This window comes from Tenrec ecaudatus, chromosome 16 (assembly GCF_050624435.1).
Source record: "Tenrec ecaudatus isolate mTenEca1 chromosome 16, mTenEca1.hap1, whole genome shotgun sequence".
Classification (NCBI taxonomy): domain Eukaryota; kingdom Metazoa; phylum Chordata; class Mammalia; order Afrosoricida; family Tenrecidae; genus Tenrec; species Tenrec ecaudatus.
Genome location: NC_134545.1, coordinates 96,227,863 through 96,245,676, shown reverse-complemented (window position 1 = coordinate 96,245,676; position 17,814 = coordinate 96,227,863). Strand labels below are relative to the sequence as shown.

Here is a 17,814-nt window from a genome sequence, read left to right as displayed (position 1 = left end):
CCCTTATTTCTATAGGCAGAGGATTCTCCCAGTTGAACGGCTTAGAGTTCCACAAGTTAAGTACCCACCGGGAGCCAACGGCCAATGTCTCCTGTGTGAAGCCAGCCATCCTTGTCCAGGACTTCTTCCGTCTTCTCGGGGTCTCTCAGGTATCCTTTGAACACGTTGGTGCCTCGGATACAGATCTGTGTACCAGACAGTGCAAAGTGGTGACTACAGCGAAGATCACTGCTCCCAGAGGGTGCTCTCCAAGGCACCGGCTCTCCCTGAAGCCATGGGTTGGGCTTTACTCCCTGAAGCCATGGGTGTGAGGAGCATCCGATTTTAGTCCCCATGTGAGTGGAGAAGAAAGTAAGGCTTAGATTGGTTTCGCTTCCTTTCTCAAGATCTCAAGGGAGTCAAGCCCAAGTCTTCCCCCCAATTGTGTGCTCTTTCTGTTACCGACATTCCCTCCGTGCTTGTCTGGACACGACAGTGGAGAATGGCCTACCCACCTCTCCTTCATTGTTTGCTGAAAAGTAGTTCATTTCAACGACGTCTTCCAGCTTCACAAGATTGCAAGCGAGGGGAATTCCAACATGGCCTAGAACACACCACAATGAACCAACGGGGGAGGTAATAAAATAGTGATACTCCCAAGCATATTTCTGAGACTTTGATGGACTGACGCCAAGCAGATAAGACTGAAAAGTCACCTGACACCAATATTAAGATTGTCAAGGTAGATAAGCCTGGAACAAAAATGTGAATTTGGTCTTTGACATATTAATCCAGAGCTTTAGGGTTGTTTAGATTCATACTTTTACATTCAGGTAGAACCTTCTTCTAACCACTGCACCTCCTGCCCCTGACGTGATACCTACCTGATGTATAGTCCCTAGGTGCTGTGAATGTACAGCCACCGGTGCATTCGGTCTGACCATAAGCTTCAAACACCTGGGGAAACCAAAAAGGGGTTTTGAGGTATGCTCAAGATGAAGCATGCCTTCTGGCTAAGACACAAGAAAAGCAAGGTTTCTTCGGGTGGGAATGTTGGAAGGCACTTCGGATCCCAATACCTTGAACTCACATCAAGGTGGTAAGTCTTTACAACTGGGCAGCTCTTCAAAATCCAAAAGCGTCCAAAGAGACCACACAGCGGGAATTTACATAGGAAGGTAGCACTTGAAAGTCAGTGGGGAAATGTGAATTATTCATTAAGGGTGTGAACCCGAGTGGGCAATGGAGAAATTTAAGGAAAGAAAGTGGTTATGGATCCTCCTGTTTTGCAGGGGGAAATCTGGGTCCCTGGCATAGAGCTGGGAGCGGCAGCAGAGCTCATCTAAGACCATATTGGAAACATTTTTCAGCATGGTGACCCACCTGGCTTCTGTTTCAGCTACTTAACTCTGTTGTTTTAGCAGGAAAGTGGTCACGAACAGGTCTGGGTGTATTCCAGTAGAATTCTATTTATTAAAACAGGTGGCAGGCCAGGATTTGACCTGGGCCAAAGTTTGCCAACAGCTCTTATAGAAGATTTGTTTCGGCTGGATAGAGACGGTTGGCAGCAAACAAGCTCATAGGTTATTGTAGTAGTGGGCGTGGCCTATGAGAGAGATGAAAGCTTAGAGAAGACAGTCCTGGGATAAGGGGTGTCAAGAGAACCTCCAAGTCTCCTGAGTGAAGGGGTGAGGGAAGGGAAAGTGCTTCCAAGATCCAAGACGATCACATTTTGAACTGTGGGAGGCTCTGGACAGACTCCTCTTTGGTTTGGTCATAGAATGGGAATATTTTCGGTAAAAGCAAGCCTGATTCTGTTTTGGTCACACTGGGTGGGTATACATGGTAGCCCTGGTGGCATAGCACTGGGCTGCGAATTATAAGGTCAGCAGTTAGAAGCCACCAGCTGCTCTGCAGGAGAATACTGAGGCTTTCGACTCCCCTAAAGATTTACAGTATCACTAGTACCCGGGGGTCGTGCTACCCTGTCCTATAGGGTCCCTAGGGGTTGGAACTGACATGATGGCATTGAGCTTGGTGTTGTTTGGTTTTGTTTGTTTGCTATAGATGATCTAATAACAAACTAATTAGTCACTTAGAAAAACATGAGTGGGTAGACTCTATGACCAAATCCCAAATTCCGGATAAAGCAGGGACTCATCTGGGAAAGAAAGAAAGAGAGAAAAAGTAAAACCACAAGCATACCAGAAAAATTGGGCAAAATACATGGGTGAAATATTGGTAGTTAGGAAGTCCCGTATAGCAATTAAGAAGCCATAAATAGAAAGAATAAATCAACTAGACTACACAGAGATTTGAAGCTTTTTGTTATTGTTGTTGTTAATTAAATGATCCTTTTATTGGGGACTCTCACAGCTCTAGATTTGAAGCTGTTATATAACAATAAGACCAAAAGGTGGGACTATCAAGGAAAGATATTTCTAACATGAAAAAGAATATTGTTGACCAGACTTCAACCCGGTGCTCCAAGACATGAATACAACATACTGACATGAATCAGGGAACCAATAGAGACGTCTGAGGGGATGGCCCCAATCCCAACTATGTGGACAGTCCCCTATCCATCCAGAAGAATTACAAGTCTTAGGGAGGAGACAGGCTAGTCAGGGTGCAGTATAGCACTGATGAAACATACAGCTTTCCTCTAGTTCTTTAATGATCCCCCCCCCAACTATCATGATCTCAATTCTACCTTACAAATATGGCTAGACCAGAGCATGTACATGGGCACAGACAAGAGCTGGAAACACAGGGAAACCAGGACAGATAAACCCCACAGGACCTAGACTGAGAGTAGCCATACTTGGAGGGTAAGGCAAAGGTAGGGTGAGAAAGGGGGAGCCGGTTACAATGATCTATCTATAAGCCCCTCCCAGGGAGATAGACAACAGAAAAGTGGGTAAAGGGAGACATCAGCCAGTGTAAGACATGAAAAAAAATGATAAATTATCAAGGGTTCATGAGGGAGGGAGGGTTGGGGAGGGAAGGGAAAGTGAGAAGCTGATACCAAGGGCTCAAGTAGAGAGAAAATGTTTTGAAAATGGTGATGGCCATAAATGTACAAAAGTGGGCAGTGGGAAGGAGGGTCTCCATTCCTGCTCCAGATGTCTGGCCACCCTGGGCCGGAGGACGCAAGTTGTGCGGGCGGGGCGCAGCGGCTGGCCTGGAGCAGATATGTTTGATGACTTCTCAGAAGGCAGAGAATGCGTCAACCGTTGGGCCATGTCCACCCCCCTGTGGAGGCGGGACGGGACAGGCCACTACCTGTGCAAGGCCTGTGGCCTCTACCACAAGATGAACGGCATCAACCGGCCCCTCATTAAGCCCCAGCGCCGCCTGTTGGCCTCCCGCCACGTGGGCCTCTCCTGTGCCAACTGCCAGACCACCACCACCACCCTGTGGCACAGCAACGCTGAGGGCGAACCCGTGTGCAATGCCTGCAGCCTCTACCTGAAGTGCCACAGGGTCCCCAGACCTCTTGCGATGGGGAAAGAAGGAATCCAGACCAGAAAACGGAAGCCCAAGAACCTTAATAAAACGTAGACAGCAGCAGGTCCTTCTGCCAGTGAGAGCCTTCCCTCCACGAGCAGTACCTCCGACAACTCCAACAATGCAACCCCCAGCAGCAGCGAGGAGATGCGCCCCAACAAGACGGAGCCTGGGCTATTATCTCACTATGGGCACACCAGCCCCAGGTTCCAGATGTTCTCGGTCAGTACAATGTCTGGCATCCACCCAGTGCTCTCGGCTCTGAAGATCTCCCCACAAGGTTACGCCTCTTCTGTTAGCCAGTTGCCGCAGGCCAGCTCCAAGCAGGACTCCTGGAACAGCCTGGTCTTGGCTGACAGTCACGGGGACATCATTACTCCTAATCCCACCTCCTTCCCTGCTCAAATTCCTGCACAGACTTGGGACTTGGAGGACAGCAGAGGGGGAGGCTCCGGGCTCCCCGCAGCCCCGCCCCGCTGGCTGGCAATGACTCCAGAAGCATAGTTGGGAAGAAACTTGAAGTCTATGATTTGGTGAGGGGCAGCGTTCCATTTATCAGATGCCTCCGCAAGGAGGGGACCTGGAAAGAGCCTGGACTCTGACACGGCAGAGCCACTGTCCTTCACCAAGAGCACACGAAGTCGCCTCTGCTTAGTCAGAGACTTTTCTTTCTCCTGCTCCGCCCCCCACTGTGGCCTCAGCGCTCTGCTGGAGGAGAGACCGGAACCGCCCCACAGGGTCTCCCAGGCTGGTATCTCCAGGAGTGGGTCACCAGGTCTTTTCTTCCTCAGCGCCACGAGTGGATTCCAACTCCCATCCCTCTACCTATCGACTGAGTGCCACCGGGGCTCCTGGTGGTCTAAGGCAGTGGCTTTACCATCCTGCTCTGGATTCCGGAGAGCTGAGGGGCAGCAAGGGGGACAGAGCCCTGGGAACCCTTCCCTGGCCCGAACAGGAGCATCTGTTCTCCATGTGTCTTGGATGCTCCAGACCACCGTGCAGGCAGTCCCTGCCCTTGCCCTACTCTCCCCTTGAGGCTTAGCATGTCCTCGCATCCCCAGGACCAGATCCGACTCCAAACATCCCGGGAGTGAGGTCAATGTTACTGATGTTTCAGGGAGGGAGACGGGGTCTTCACCCCCACCACATGGTATAACTTCATCGAAATTGCACCCTAGCGACCAGGCCTCCCCAAAAATCCTTCCCCTGCTCACGGCCTCCTCCTCTTGCTCCGTCATTCCACTCCCACGGCCTCTTAAAATGCAATCCCTTCCTACTGCCCTGAGCGAGTGAGCTCGGCTGCCAGGGGGTGCCCGTCTCTCCCGCCCGTTCTGTCGTTAGCCTAACAGCCACCACCCCAACACCTCCGTTTGCCCCGTCCCACACAGAGGGGTTCCGGGAAGAACAAGATGTTCTGCTGCTAGCACCATTTGACAGACACTCATGTTCCGTGAACCTGCCACTTGCCCTCTGCAGATGGACGTACTTCTCGGTCAGACAGAAAACACAGAGTACCTGGACCCTGCCTCTATGTCCCCGTGGAAGGGAGCCTTTTGCCAAGAGGGTGAAACACCTGAGAGATTTCACAATGAAAATGAAAAACAAGCCAGAACTCGCAAAGGAAGGACGATGACTCTGTCGATCCGGGCCTTGAAGGAGCCTCCTGCTCTGCGCTGTCCTGGAGTTTGGTCTGTTTCTCTCCTTGAGGCTCTGTTAATGCCATTGATTCCCGGGACGCATGAAGAATCCCTCCTTGTCCTTGTTATCAACAGACCTCGCTGACTGTGGCATTGCCAAGCCCCACCCCGAAGCCCCTTGTTCCCCACCCAAAAACCCTACTGGCTGTAGCAGAGGAGAGCTTTGAGATGTGAATCTGTTGTAATCATCATTTACATTATTTTCCTCCATGAAGGCCACCCTACTATAGCTGCCCTGATCCACAAACCTGTGAACCTGGTCTTAAGGTGGAATGGCTGTAAAATCAGTATTTAACTAATAAATTTATCTGTACTCCTTCCCCCTCCACCAAAAAAATGTACAAAAGTGCTTGACACAATGGACAGGTGGGTGGATTGTGATAAAAGTTGTATGAGCCCCCAATAAAATTATTTATTAAAAAATGGAAAGGAATATTGTTAGTATAGGGAGAACTTTTAGAAAGCCATCTGATAGAACTGAGTTATCCTTTTGCCCATTATTCTATAAGGCAAATATGAACAAGTAATTCATGAAAGAAGTCCAAGTGCCAACAATCACACCACCCCCAAAGCAAACCAACCCAACCCTTTGCCCTCGAGGCCATTCTTCCTCATGACAACACTAGGAGGCAGACTAGAACTGCTCCCTAGAATTTCCAAGGCTGTAAATTTCTATGGGAGCTGGAAGTCTCATCTTTCTTCCAAAGAGCATCTGGTAAACTCGACCCACCAACCTTTCAGTTAGCAGCCCATCTCAGAACCCACTCTGCCATCAGAACTTCAGTAAGTGCCAATAAGCAAGAGTCAGGGGTCAATGCTAATAAACAAAACTCCTATAAAAATTTAAGTGTTTGCAATTGATGTATGTATGGATTGTGATAAGAGTTGTATGAGCCCCCAATAAAATGATTTTTTAAAAGAAAAGAAAGCAAATGTCTAAAAAGAATGAAGGCAACATATGTATGAACGTGCCTGATGTAATCGATGTATGGATTGTAACAAGAGTTGTAAGAGTCCCCAATAAAATGATCTTTTAATTTAAAAAAATTTAAGTGTTTGATTGGCAAGACTTAAATAACTAACAAAATTCACCACAGAGGCCTTTTCTCACAAGAATGGTTGTTTGTTTTTTTAAAAAGCAAGTGGCAGGGGCTGTTTTTGGAAATAAGCTTCACAATATGCATTAACTTGTAAATAAAACAAAAAAGCAAACCCGTCTACTTTGACCCAGAGGTTCTTGCTTGCGGGGATCGATCCTGAGGTGGCAACTGCATAATTGTTAAACATATACAAGTAAGTTAGTGTTCAGCGAGAAAATAGGAAGTGACTCAAGCATCCTCCCAGATGGGTTATTTGGTTGTTTTGGCGTAACAACCTGCGACTGTCCTTAGCTGCCCAGTTGAGTCACTTCTGTGTGTGCCAAGCAGAATGGATGGCTCCATAGGGTTTTTGGAACCTTCTGGTTAGTAATCAAATGCTTAACCATTTGGCCCATCCTTTTGAAAACTAGCTGCTCTGAACCAGGAAACATTCACTAAATGATTAGGGAATCATTCGAATAATTTAGATCGTTCAGTTGTCAAGGGGCGATGTTGACAGGGCACTGTGTGCTCAGAGTTTTAGAATACAGATCCCATCAGGGCCAACGTCTCTATACAAATGCAGGAAGAGCTAAGGAGCGGGTGTTTATTCCTGATTCTGAGCATCTGGGTGACTTTCTGTTTGATATTTTCTGTCGGGTTCTGATTTTTATTTAAATAGCCCGCTTTGCTTGCACCAAAGAGAAATGAGCAACATTCACAGGAGGTGGTGGGTTTGGCTTACCTGGCATCCCAAGGCTGCTCGTAGGAAGGTCAAGACAGGCGAGGAGATAGGGGCAGCTGCGGTGATCATTACTTGGACCTTCCCGCCCAGACCTGTCTGTCCAGTAGAGACAAAAGACTCACTCAAACCCATCTCTGAACATGGCAGCCAAGCCTAGCATTGCTCTAAGAATTAGCTTAATTTATGGGGCATCTAGGAAAGAGACTGTCACTCTAAAGGAGCACTTAAAATAATAGCTCTATGGCCATCACCATATCTGGGGCCAGAACCTGCATTATTTGGTAAAAATAAACAAACAAAACACAAATTCCTCCGATGATTTATATTCCTGGGTGCCTCAAATTCTTTATAATCACCACGGGAAATCTTTTGAAACCAACCAGTTAAGTGAATTAAAAAAAAGAGTGCTGGAACCTAAGGAAAATAGACAAAGTTTTCCCGTAAGTGGCACCACTGTCTGAGTGGTAGCTTAAAAGCTCGAGTAGACACAGAAAGTCTAAAAGAATCTCCAGGCAGAGAGAGACTCAGTCAGCAGAGGAAAAGCAAGGTGTGACTAGGCAGTGAGTTACCTGGACATTTTGCGCTTCCCTTTCCAGGACCCACCCAACCTACCTGAATCTTTTTAAAGATAAGTTTGTCCCATAGGCTGTCCTTTCTGATGATGCCCCTTTTCACTTCACTGAACTTGTGGGCAATTGCCAGGTCCAACAGGAACTTCTTCAATGGTGTCTTGGCTTCATTTTGTACCTGCAGAATGACAGCATCTCTTGGTTTGAGAACCGATTGGAAATACTCTGTAGGGTCACCTAGTTCATGAGAGAGAGAGAGAGAGAGAGAGAGAGAGAGAGAAATGTTGTCTTCTTCCTAAGGAAGTAGGGCCCAGCAAGTGATGGTCACACTCACTGAGAAGGAGGCTTTGTACATAGTACACAGACCATCAACCCCCTTCGGGATCCTGGTCTTTGGCAGCTGAGCTTTGCCAATAGCTCTGACAGCTGAGAAAAGTTTAGCCTCAAAAGGTCATTGCCTTCTACAAAGCCATCTGGTGGTACTTGATGGCAAATCGCAAAGACAGAAAGGGCACTAGGGAAGAGAACTTCTCCACAAGGGCAGACCTGGAAGCTTAGAATGCTGCACCCACTCCCCCACTCCGTGAATATGTGCCCCTGCTGTACTGGCAGTTGTGTTTGATTCTGATCATCAAGGGAAAATTGAACTTGATTTATATAATAAAGGTAAAGAAGGAAAAAAAATTAAAAATTAACCCCCACAGCTCAAAAAGTAGCCAGCGCTACGCCAACTAAGTCCACATGGAAAAAGCACATGTATGACCCTGTATACATGTATGTATGATCTGTATGATCTGTATGTACGATCCAAGCATTGGAAATAATAAAATCCAAATATGAAGGAGGGAATGAGATCAGAGCTTCAATTGTGGACACCTGGCCTGCAGAAGGATATGGATGATGGTGGAAGCCCAGAATCCATTTGCAGGGTCCACACAGGGTTAAGCCTCGAGTCCATCCCCTTGACCATAAACCAGGGAGGGACATGAATAGCCTTGGTATTATGCAGAATGCATGGGAAAGTGGATTATTGCAGATGTGGTTAAGTTAAAATTTAACACCTTATCATTTGATCGGCCTTTTGACCCATTTTGAATTTGTTCAAGTTTTAATATTTTCGACTTTTTTTATTGGGATTTTTCTGTTTTACTTTATTATTGTGGGAGTTTGGGGGTATGGTTTTTCTGTATAAGAAATCCAGGATAGGTAAATCTATAGGGACAGTAACTGGATTAATGGTTTCTTGGGGCTTTGGCAAGGGAAGTTCAGGTAAAAATCGTTCTGAAATTGATTGTGGTGATGATCAGATAACTCTTTAGTCTGATTGAACTATTAGATTGTATGCTATGTGAATTATATGCCAATAAAATTATGGTGGTGTTGATTTTTAAAGCACACCGAAGGTTTGGGGTCTGGTAGATTAAAGATGGGTTAACCAATCTGACTTTTTAACCAAGTAAAGCTTTCCCCTCCCAGGGTGATGTTCATATGAGCATTGCATATACTGAACTTGGAAAACCTCCACCTTTGTCCGTAGCTAACGTGCCTCTGCAAGACTCCAGATTCACTGCCCTCAAGTCGATTCCGACCCAGAGAGACCCTACGGAACCAAATAGAACTGCTCCTGTGGGCTTCTGCGAGGGCAAATCTTTATGGGAGTAGAAAACCTCATCTTCGTCCCACGGCATGGTTGGTGGTTTCTAATTGCTGACCTTGTCGTTAGCAGCCCACTGCACAACCCACTATACCAGGCATCTATAAAGTACCTCTGGCCTAACACAATTTTGTACCTTGATCATCTCTTCCCTCTAGGCTTCATTCTCTCACTGTTTTCCTATTTCACATACCTCACCTGGATTCCTTAATTCTGGCCACTTCCTGACACAAATCCAGCAACCACACTTCCCCAAGCACAGCTCAAAGAAAGCCCCTTACTTCCCAAATGCAATCCCAAACGCTATCTTTGCCCCTCCACGGTGCCAAGCTACTGTGAGGCAGATTCAAAGAAACTCAAGTTCTTATCTCATTCTAAAACTAAAGAAAGCCTTTCAAGCCACCTTCCATGTTGATGATTCGATTAAGAAGCCTTCTGTCAGATGGGACTCAGCCTCACCTCCTGAAGCTACTGCTTTCTTGGTGCTGGGCACCCACTCATGACCTCAGCATGATCCCTTTGCCAAAATCCCACCATCTCACACCAGCAGCTACATTCAAATGCTGCCTGGGCCTTGTGTCCCTCCTGGACCCTCTCTCGCCCATAGAGACTTGTCTGCTTTTGTTGTTAACCTTCTTAGGGGGCCCCTCTCCCTGGAAAGTGCAGCCCAAGAGTCGGCGGTAGAAACCCACGTAAAGAAAGGCTTCCAGTTTCAAAGTAAGTCCCAGAAGTGAACGTTCCCTCCTCACGATTACTGTACAATAAAATAACCGTCTCTCAGAAGTAGCAAAATGTCAACAACACACACGAAAACTACAACTGGATAATTCTCTATCATGGGATTTATTTTAGAAGCCAGGCCTTTCAATGTCCACCAGTCTGTGTTCTAGAACAGGGGTCAGCAAAGTTTTGAGATGAAAGAGCCAAGCCTATCCCTCATAGCAATTTTAGAATTCTGCTTGAGCTAGCCAGCCCTCACTAAAGCCCCCGACCACCCCCTGGGGTGATCAACCTACAGTGAAGTAGGTTAGAGGGAAGAATGAACACACCTATGCCTTGAGGTGGCTAAGGCCCTCAACTCTGCTATTATAATGCCTGAGTTCGAGTCCTAGCCTCAAGCCACGCCAACATTGGGACAAGAAACACTTAAAATGAACGTGACACATTGGGTGTGCTGTAACTCAAGGAACCGGCCAGAGACTATGGGGTCATGTCAAAAGGGACAGATGGCCCATTCAATGGAGCTCTCTCCTATCAAATAGGGACCACCTGGACAGCAAGAAAAAGAACAGAAATGGATCAGCTGCAGAAATTTGAGATTTATGAGACGGTTGTGTTACAAATCAAACCACTTCATCTCATTGGCTGTGCTTTAAGATCGCTGGGATACAAATTCATCAGGGCTGGAGACAAATAGAGGGGAACAATCAACAAATTGTCGTCTGAAAGCATCTCGGCCAATAAATGCAAGACGAATGATGGAACTGGGAGAAAATCACCATCTTGTCCCACCTAATGGAAAACAGAACCGCGAGGACCCAGGGCTAAGAAACACTGAGGAGTGGTCATTTCTTTCAAAGAATGGCCCTGCAGTGTGTGCGTGGTGCCTGGCACCTCAGCAGCAGGCTCAATAACCAGTGAGTGTTATGAAATCAGGGCAGCAACTTCCCGTAAGGCCCCTGAATACTGAGGGCCTCCTGTAGGCCCGGAATTGAGTGATTTCCTCAGAGGAGGTCCGAGTTCATTTCTCCAGAGGAAAGAGGTTTTCATTTGTGATGGTTTCATAGCTATGTGAGTATTTGTGAATGGGACATTAAGTAGACGCCTGTAGGAGTCGGGGTAGAGCGGAGCAAACTTTTTTAGCAGCACAAATGCCCTGAGAACCTTTGGGCAAAGTTCCTCACCCCAACAAACCCGATAGGAGCAAGGTGAATACCTTATCACAGATCCGATTAAGGACGCGAGGCACTGAGGGGAAGATGGTGGGCTTCAGAGTCTTCATGTCATCAGGTAGCAACCGGATGTCTCCCTGGAAGAACCCCACTTTGGCTCCACAGCAGAACACAATAGACTGAAAACAAGCCCAAAGGTGGGGATTAGAGTCAAAGGGCTGCCTTCAGGGGAAGCCTGTCTTGGCCAGGCTTGAGGGAATCTGCTCCAGTCCTCAGGTACTCCTCCCTGCCCGGCACAAACAGCTGCCCCAGATAACAGGACTCAGACAGTGGGTCCCTGAAGGAGGATGGTAACTCATTTCTATCGTGACAAAAAATCAGCCTGACTGTGAGACTGTGCACTCACCGAGAAATGCCCCCCGAAGTTCCCGGGGCCATGCAAGCCAGGACTGACTTACCAGTACACTATATGCAGAAGCAGGGACAAGGATTAGCCCAGTTAAGCATGTGCAGACAATCAAGAAAAAGTTCAGCTGCATGTGTGGGGATGTCACCGCAGGGCCTGTGCCCCTTTCTTATTAGAGCAAGGATCTAAACAGAGGAATAGCAAGCCAGGACCTCCCTTTTTACATAGCTGCCAGGGACACGGACGGGATGCTTACCTGCACCACCCTCTCGAACATATGAGCCAAGGGAAGGTAGGATATGCTCACGTCTTCAGAGGTGGGGACAAAGGACTCCTGCACAAGAATGAAGAGACCGCATCACCTGGATTAATGTCAATGTTCTCTTCCTAAGGGACTAAAGCCTCAAGCCATTGTAGGTCTGCCATGTACAGTTGTGCAGGTAAGTATGCTGTACAACTCTAATAAGGTGCCTTGAACTGCAGGAAATGTGGACATTTTCAATGACCCTAAAAAGGCCAACGCTTAAAAAATGCACAATTGTCCTTCCACCCTCCACCCCAACCAAGACCATACTGCCTCTGTCCACACTGCAGGTTGTTTGCCTGCTGGATTTAGATCTGCTTTCTCTAACTTAAAGGACAGAATGTTTCAGAGAGATTCACATTTTCTTTCCACTAACCTCTAAGTGATAAAGGAAAGAGGCAGAATTGGCAGCAAGATTCTGATGCGTCAGCATGGCTCCTTTGGGGTCACCTGTAAGAAACAGGAGGTGGAGAGGACAATCCTCACACAGCTGGTAGATAGATCTGGGCCTTGAATCCATAAGCTAGATTCAATTCATTCTGTTATAGAGCCCAGAAACCACTTCTGCAGCAATGTGTTTTTTTGTGAATGGTATGTGGTGGACTTTCCATGATTGATAGCCCTCAGGGATTCTACTGCTGAAAGCACTGTTGGCCTGCGACTCCCACCCCAGTTACAGGTCGATCCCAGACAGCAACCCAGTCACAAAGAAAAATCCAAGTAAACCCCTTGTGTTATTTTCACTGGGGGGGGAGGGGTATTCCCATCCAGTAATCTTACCTACCTATAGACTTGCTTTTCTTATAGACTGAACGTAATGGAACGAATAGAACTGTAAGCCACCAATGGGTTACATTAAAATTAATTATATGTGCTAATAAATGGGTAACTGTAAGGTAAGGGCGATGGTGATTCGTTGAGATGGAGCTACCCGATCTCTAAGTTCTCTTGATTAAATAAAACCATCCTATGAGAGAGAAAAGGGTTGGAGAAGAAAATAGATTTTCAGAGGCCATTCCTGAGATGCCCGGAGCCCAGTGGTTATCATGCCTCCCAGTGTATTCAGTGAAGCTTCCTTACTTACATGTATGGCTTTCTATTTGGGCATCCCTATGCCAAAGCCTGAGAAGATAAGCCGTTAAGGACAGGGCTCCTGAGGAGATGTGTTTACCAGTGTACCAGTGATCAGGAACACTAAATAATCACTGGCCAATGACCTCTGGAATAGCTGTATGGACACTGACCTGTTGTTCCACTGGTGAAGCAGATGATACTCAGGTCCTCCGGCCTAGGAGGCTGGCAGGAGAAGGAAAAGACTTAGTCTCCCATGACCTTGAGAGCTGACTACGGCAGGACTCAAGTTCAAGCAGAGAACACTTACCACGGGCTTTCTGAAGTTCTCTTTGCCTAGAGTCTGCATGAACAGAAAGTGAAGAAAGAAACACATGAGCTAAAATAGATGATGTAAAGCAGACGCACACATACACCCCTTTTCCTTGGGGACACTTTGGGTATGAAGTTGGGATCTGCCTTCATCGGGGTGAGAGTCCTGGTTCCAGAACCCACACCCTTAATTCCTACTAAATTCTACTCTCTCCCACCAAACCAAATTCACTGCCGTCAAGTGAATGCCAACTCATAGCAACCCTATAGGACAGGGTAAAACAGTCCCTGTGTGTTTCTAAGACAAACTCTTTACAGGAATAGAAAGTCCTGCCTTTCTCCCATGGAGTGGCCAGTGGTTTTGAAATGCTCACCTGGCAGTTAGCAGCCCAAAGTGATAGTTGTATAAATTATCTACTTATCCACCTATGCATGCCAGCCTCACACATCCTTTTATGTCCTGGTGTGAGTCTCCGAGGGCCTTGAAGAAACTGCTCTCCATGCCTCAACGCGGGCATCTGATTTACTCTTCTCATGCCACCCTTGGGAACCTCAGCCCAGAACCCCAGCCTGCGGTGGGGGAGGGGAGGGGGAAGGCTTGCAAATCATCTGTGGTGTCAGACCCGTACCTCCGCTTCAGACATGGATAAGACCTCCACTCCACTCTTCTCCCCTCTTTGCTTGAGCTCATCCTTAAAGGGGTCCATGAGGATGACTATCTTCAGGCCTGGGGTGAGGCCCTTCTCCACGTTCCCTAACAAGACTGACGCCTTTTGGGGAGTGTCACAGACCACTGTGCCAATAGTCGCTGGAAGCAGAAGGAGAGCCGAGGTCACCTCTTACCCTCACCACCTGCTAAATACCGGACTGCTTGGCAAGGAAGAAGAGCTTTTTTTTATTGCCCCCTCCCTTTTTTAATATCAGGATAATGGGTCACCAAAGGGGATGGTTTTAATATCAGGATAACAGGGTCACCAAAGTCTGCGGCTCAAGATTCCGAATGCACCACCTGACGCCGTCCATGGATAACAGACAGACTTCCTTGAAACCATGGTGCACAGTTCTCTTTCATGCTGGCGACACATTTTAGAGGCTCTATGAGAGTCATTTAGACAATATGTAAAGATCACTTAGCTGTGGTCTGGTTAGCAGGTTTTATTTCTGCAGGGGGAGTAGGGAAATGGGATTCTAGAAGACAAGCCTTTTCTGATTCTCATTCAAAAAGTATCAGCATTTGCCTTGACATTTACTTGTACCAAGAGAAAACTTCTGATTGCACTTGTTGCTCAAATGGATCTACTACACCTTCTCTTTTGACGATTGTCTTACTAGCTGATATTGTGTATTTATGACAACAGGAAAAAATCTACTTTGGCCCTTTTGTCCATTGGCAATATACACCCAGCAGCTAAAAACCACCAGGACGGAAGGTGAGAGTAACACTGTGATTGTGGAGAAGATGCACCAATTTGGTTGTTGTGATCCTCAGTGGGTTGGCAGGTATATAACGATGCGAAGATATACTTGGGCAGTTATAGATTGATGTAACTTGTCAGTTATGTAACGCCGTGGTCATTTGCCATTTTATGATGTGATGTGGTTCACCTCCATTTTCCCATACTGCCAAATTTTCATAATGCCCTGCTCTTTGGAAACTAACTATATTTGAAAGTGAAGCTTGGGTATAATTCTATGAAAGAAAGTAATAGCTCAGATATGTGAAAGAGCTATTTCTTGTCCACTGAAATTGCACTTGTTTTATCTAGTCACATTAATTAAAATGTCCTTTAGACATATATATATATATATATATATATATATATATATATATATATATGCTGGTTAATTATTCTGGCTTAGATTCCCTGCGTAGGAAATTCCATATGCAGCTTCACAGTGACTCCTTCAATGATGTGCTCTAGCTTATACCCAGCATGGCCAAAGTTAAGTAGTATTGCCTCTCAGACATCCTGTTACACTTTGCCCCCTTGAAGCATTTTATTGAAACTTCTGTCTGTGCAGGTCTCCATCTTTGGGCTTCCAGTAACTTCTCTATAAGAGAGGGCACACTCATTATTAAGCAAGAGAACCCAGTGGAGGAGAGTGATAGGGAACACAGAGTGGGGAGTTGATGAATGGTTTGAACTACTGAATGCAAAGTTGATTATCTGAAACATAATGTCCTCCACCGCATCTTAATTCACAGTACAAAGTTCACTTATTAAAAAATAAACAGCCAAGTTGTAATGTAATTGCAAAGTTTACCCTTGTTGATGATGTACACGAGGGCATCTTCTCCCAAGGTGTCATACAGGGGAACAGCCACCATGGAGTACGTATAACAAGCAAACTCGGAGATGGTCCACTGTATCGAGAGAAGATCAAATAAGGGCTGAAGGGCACTTTGAAAAAGAAGAGTATTCATCCAGTCGTCCAGGCAGGAAAAGCCATAGGATTGACTGTAGGCACAGTCACAGACGCTTTTAGAAGTGATATAGAGTTCAATAAGTGAGGTACACTAGGCATGGAGGGCTACCGTACAAAGGTGGAGTGCGATAAGAGGTCCAGGAAGCACCGGGTGTTTTCAGAACACAGAGAGCACCTTCAAGGATGGGGTCATTGCTATCTGGGACTGCTTTCAGGAGGAGATGGAGCAGCTTTGAAGGACTGATGGGATTTGGTTATGGAGATGAGATTGAAAAGACAATACACCAGGAATCAGGAAGAGTGACAGGAACTATCACTGAAAAGATGGGTCAGAATCTGCTCCTGTTGAGTCATACGGGTCAGTTGAAGTTTGGGATAAAGTTTCTGAACTAGAGTCAAATATGATTCTTCTTGTGGAGACTCTTAACAGCAAAGACTCAAAACTCACTCACTGCCATCCAGATGGTTCTGACTCATAGCAACCATTTAGGACAGGGTTTTCAAGATTGTAACTCCTTATGGGTGTAGAGAGCCTCATCTTTCTCTCCTACAGAGTGACTGATGATTTTGAACTGCTGACCTTACGGTTAGCTGCTCAACTCATTACCACTGGAAAGAGCAGCCACTGACTTCAATTTGGGGCATTAAGCAACCTGACTGTAGTGGATATATTTCTTTCAACTACTCTGAACCATACAGACTTTCCTTGAGGATAGTGGATAATGACTAGGAGATAAGTTTAATTCTAATTAGTTTAATGTCTTGAATATGCTTCTAATTCATTGTGTAATGGACCATTAGTGATGGGTTGGGCATGACATAAGTATAAACACCTAGGCTAGAAGACTGACATTCAATCAAGAATTAAGAAGGCTCTGATCTAGCATCCTTTCAAGCTTAAGACACCAGTGATATGGGATTTTTAAGAAACTGTGGTAAGTCATCAATGAGTGTCAGCATGCTAGATTGTGAATGGGCTTACAAGCACTTTAGACTTAGCTCTGAGTAACTTCACTGCGCTCAATTGAAATTATTACCTCTGGCCGATTCTGAGCAAAGATGCCAATGAAATTATCTGGTGTTGCCGTGTGTCCTCTATGCAAGAGAAAGGAACCCAGGTACTCTGCTCGATCAGACACCTATAGAAGAGGGGGGGGAAAAAGAGTCTGAAACCCAAAAGATATCACGTAAGCCCAGGATAGCACATTAACAAGTGAATCTCTCCGAAACTAATGACGACTTACCTGTTTATAGGACAGCCATTTGTAGGGCTGGTTTGGTTTTCTGTATCCCAAGCAGGGCCCATTGTCTGCAAACATGACATTAAACTGTAAATAAACTAATAAGTTATAATTGTAAACCCTTTGAATCTGCAAAAGTTGAAGATTAGAAGAGGCAATATATGAAGGATAACGCGAATAAAAATCTCAGCTGTATGTTCAATATAAGACTCTATTATGTGTCTGAGGAGTTAAAGTGTAAGTATTCAGTTCTCAACAACAGAGAAAAGCTATTAAAATACATGAGGAAACTTAGGGAATGCTACAAAATCGAGGTGTGGTACAGTCCTGGAATATGTGACCTGCTATGATAATGTTGACATTCAGAGGAAAATTTCAACATTGACTGACTCATTTAACATGACCAAGGAAAACCCCAGAAGTAAACAAGACACCCTGTATTAATGAACCAACATTGAATAACCTTGTTTTATACTTCTGTATAATAAAATGTGTGTTCATAAAAATGTAGAACCGTTAAAATGTATGTGCTATTGATGATCTCTCAAACACCATTATAAACACTGGCATCTCCTTTCCTAGTTGTCCAGAATTGGAGGAAGATGTGTGAATATACAGATGAAACAACCTTTGCTGGCTTAAATCAAAGGGGAGTGGGAGTACTCCTTCAATATGGAGTAATCCTCATCAAGAAAACAAAAATCCTTACAACTGGACCAATAAGCATCATGATAGATGGAGAAAATACGGAAATTATCAAGTATTTCATTGAGCAATCAATGTCCATGGAAGCAACAGTGAAGAAATCAAACAATGTATTGCATTGCGCACACCCGCTACTAAGATCTCTTTAAAGGATTGAAAAGCAAAGATATTATTTTGAGGACATCTTTGAGTGAGCCAAACTCAAGCCATGCGTTTTCCAATC

The 17,814-nt window shown here is 45.7% G+C and overlaps 1 protein-coding gene and 1 pseudogene across 1 annotated transcript in view; one reads left to right on the top strand and one right to left on the bottom strand.

The window, feature by feature from the left end:
* ACSL5 (acyl-CoA synthetase long chain family member 5) overlaps window positions 1-17,814 on the bottom strand; it is a 65,775-nt gene that overhangs the window by 9,573 nt on the left and 38,388 nt on the right. The window contains exons 4-17 of the mRNA XM_075534590.1: window positions 16,890-16,954; window positions 16,683-16,784; window positions 15,484-15,583; window positions 13,848-14,026; window positions 13,217-13,249; window positions 13,080-13,131; window positions 12,212-12,285; window positions 11,788-11,865; window positions 11,170-11,304; window positions 7,623-7,757; window positions 7,011-7,106; window positions 864-936; window positions 495-583; window positions 69-185 (exon numbers count right to left, since the gene is read on the bottom strand). Coding sequence (XP_075390705.1) covers window positions 69-185; window positions 495-583; window positions 864-936; window positions 7,011-7,106; window positions 7,623-7,757; window positions 11,170-11,304; window positions 11,788-11,865; window positions 12,212-12,285; window positions 13,080-13,131; window positions 13,217-13,249; window positions 13,848-14,026; window positions 15,484-15,583; window positions 16,683-16,784; window positions 16,890-16,954 — 1,328 coding nt within the window. The remainder of the gene's footprint in view (window positions 1-68; window positions 186-494; window positions 584-863; window positions 937-7,010; window positions 7,107-7,622; window positions 7,758-11,169; window positions 11,305-11,787; window positions 11,866-12,211; window positions 12,286-13,079; window positions 13,132-13,216; window positions 13,250-13,847; window positions 14,027-15,483; window positions 15,584-16,682; window positions 16,785-16,889; window positions 16,955-17,814) is intronic.
* LOC142429559 (transcription factor GATA-4 pseudogene) lies at window positions 3,175-3,993 on the top strand (annotated as a pseudogene).